Source organism: Dicentrarchus labrax, unplaced genomic scaffold (genome assembly GCF_905237075.1).
Source record: "Dicentrarchus labrax unplaced genomic scaffold, dlabrax2021, whole genome shotgun sequence".
NCBI classification, from domain to species: domain Eukaryota; kingdom Metazoa; phylum Chordata; class Actinopteri; family Moronidae; genus Dicentrarchus; species Dicentrarchus labrax.
The window spans coordinates 34,581,024-34,582,535 of NW_026136720.1; the positions used below are offsets into that span (position 1 = coordinate 34,581,024).

The 1,512-nt window shown below is 40.4% G+C and overlaps 1 protein-coding gene across 1 annotated transcript in view; it reads right to left on the bottom strand.

The window, feature by feature from the left end:
- Nucleotides 1–1,073: 1,073 nt before the first annotated feature.
- The window catches only part of map1lc3c (microtubule-associated protein 1 light chain 3 gamma), a 2,591-nt gene continuing 2,152 nt past the window's right edge, over nucleotides 1,074–1,512 (bottom strand). Inside the window, exon 4 of the mRNA XM_051381358.1 lies at nucleotides 1,074–1,394. Within this exon, the coding sequence (XP_051237318.1) occupies nucleotides 1,220–1,394 (175 nt within the window). The 3' untranslated portion in view covers nucleotides 1,074–1,219. The remainder of the gene's footprint in view (nucleotides 1,395–1,512) is intronic.

Consider the following 1,512-nt stretch of genomic DNA (forward strand, 5'->3'; position numbering starts at 1 on the left):
ATAGATGAATTATTGATCAGCGTCTCTGACACATTGATTGTGGGTCTCTGCTGCCATCCAGTGACGGAGGAGAGAACAGAAAGTAAAGCAGCTCTCATCCATTCCTGTCTGCTGACATCTTGTTCCTGAACCTTCAGTCACATCTGCTCCCTTCCTGTCCCACAATGCACTGCAGCAGTCCTTCATCCGGAGGCCAGTTCTTCTTCATCACAGGATCACACAATCTATATACACAGTCTTTAATAAACCTCCAACTGTTACATAATGTAACATTAGCAGTTTGTGTTTTCTTTATATTCATTATTGTTTTATTCTAATATGTGAGGGGGAGGAGTTATAAAGAATCACAATATAAACACACTGACTCACAGTCTCAGCCTCCTCATGCATTTTATTTCATTTCAGTTAACTAAAATGATTTATTCACAGTTTTAGTTTTAACTTTAGTGTTAGTGGACTATAATAACGTCTGTCTCTACATCTGGATTCGATTTCTAAATCCCAGCTGAGGGATCAGAATCACATCTCCTGTTTTATAAAATACCCAGTTCTGAGATTTAATCCTTCTGATCTAGATTTTGAAGATTGATAGAACTTAAAGCTGATCTTGACAAAGGGTAAAGTTTAGTGTCCTGATAGAAGATAATGTCGCACTGGAGCACGTGTGTATCAGACCAAAAACAATGTGCACTAGGGCCCACCAGACTCCACTGACAAAAGTAGTGATTTAAAAACACTTCAAAGTGAACAGAAACAGAATAAAACTGATTAAAAGCGTCTCTGTTAGTGTTTCCAACAATCAGCAACTCCGGTTTGGCAGCAGGATTAACCAGAAGTTCATTTAAACCTCAAATTGAGTTGATCAGAAGTTGCGGTTTTGATTAGAAAACCATTTACAGAACTGAGCTTCAGATCTATGTTTATGATCGCAGGAGAAAGAGAACCATTTATAGACCTGGTTTTTAAATAAAAGTTAGGATATTTAACACATTTTACTTGTTTTATAATGTGAAACTCAGCACGCAGCCCCGTTTGGCTCTTAAATACCAATTAAACCAGACTGCACACACACATTACAGTTTAAGATTTATTGGATCCACATACTCTTTAATTAAAATCCAGCTCAAACAATCAAACATGTACAACCAATATTACAATATATACAAAGCATTTCTTTTTTAAATACATTTACAGCAGATACGGAGGCTAACGATAAAATCTAAAGCGGGAATCTGTGTCCGAACATCTCCTGCGAGGCGTAGGTCATGTAGAGGAAGCCGTCCTCGTCCTGGTGGTCCTTGTAGACCTGAGCCATGGTGAGGGACATGCTGGCCAGCCCGCCGTTGTTAATGAGCAGGTAGAAGGCCTGAGTGGGCAGCAAAGCCATCCGGTTCCTGAGACACAGGACAAAGAGACGTTAATGAGGGGCGTCCCTGCAGGCTGCACGCTGCCTGTTAGCTGCCCCACATACCTGCTGGGTCAGCACTTAATGTGGATCCACTATTGTTTACT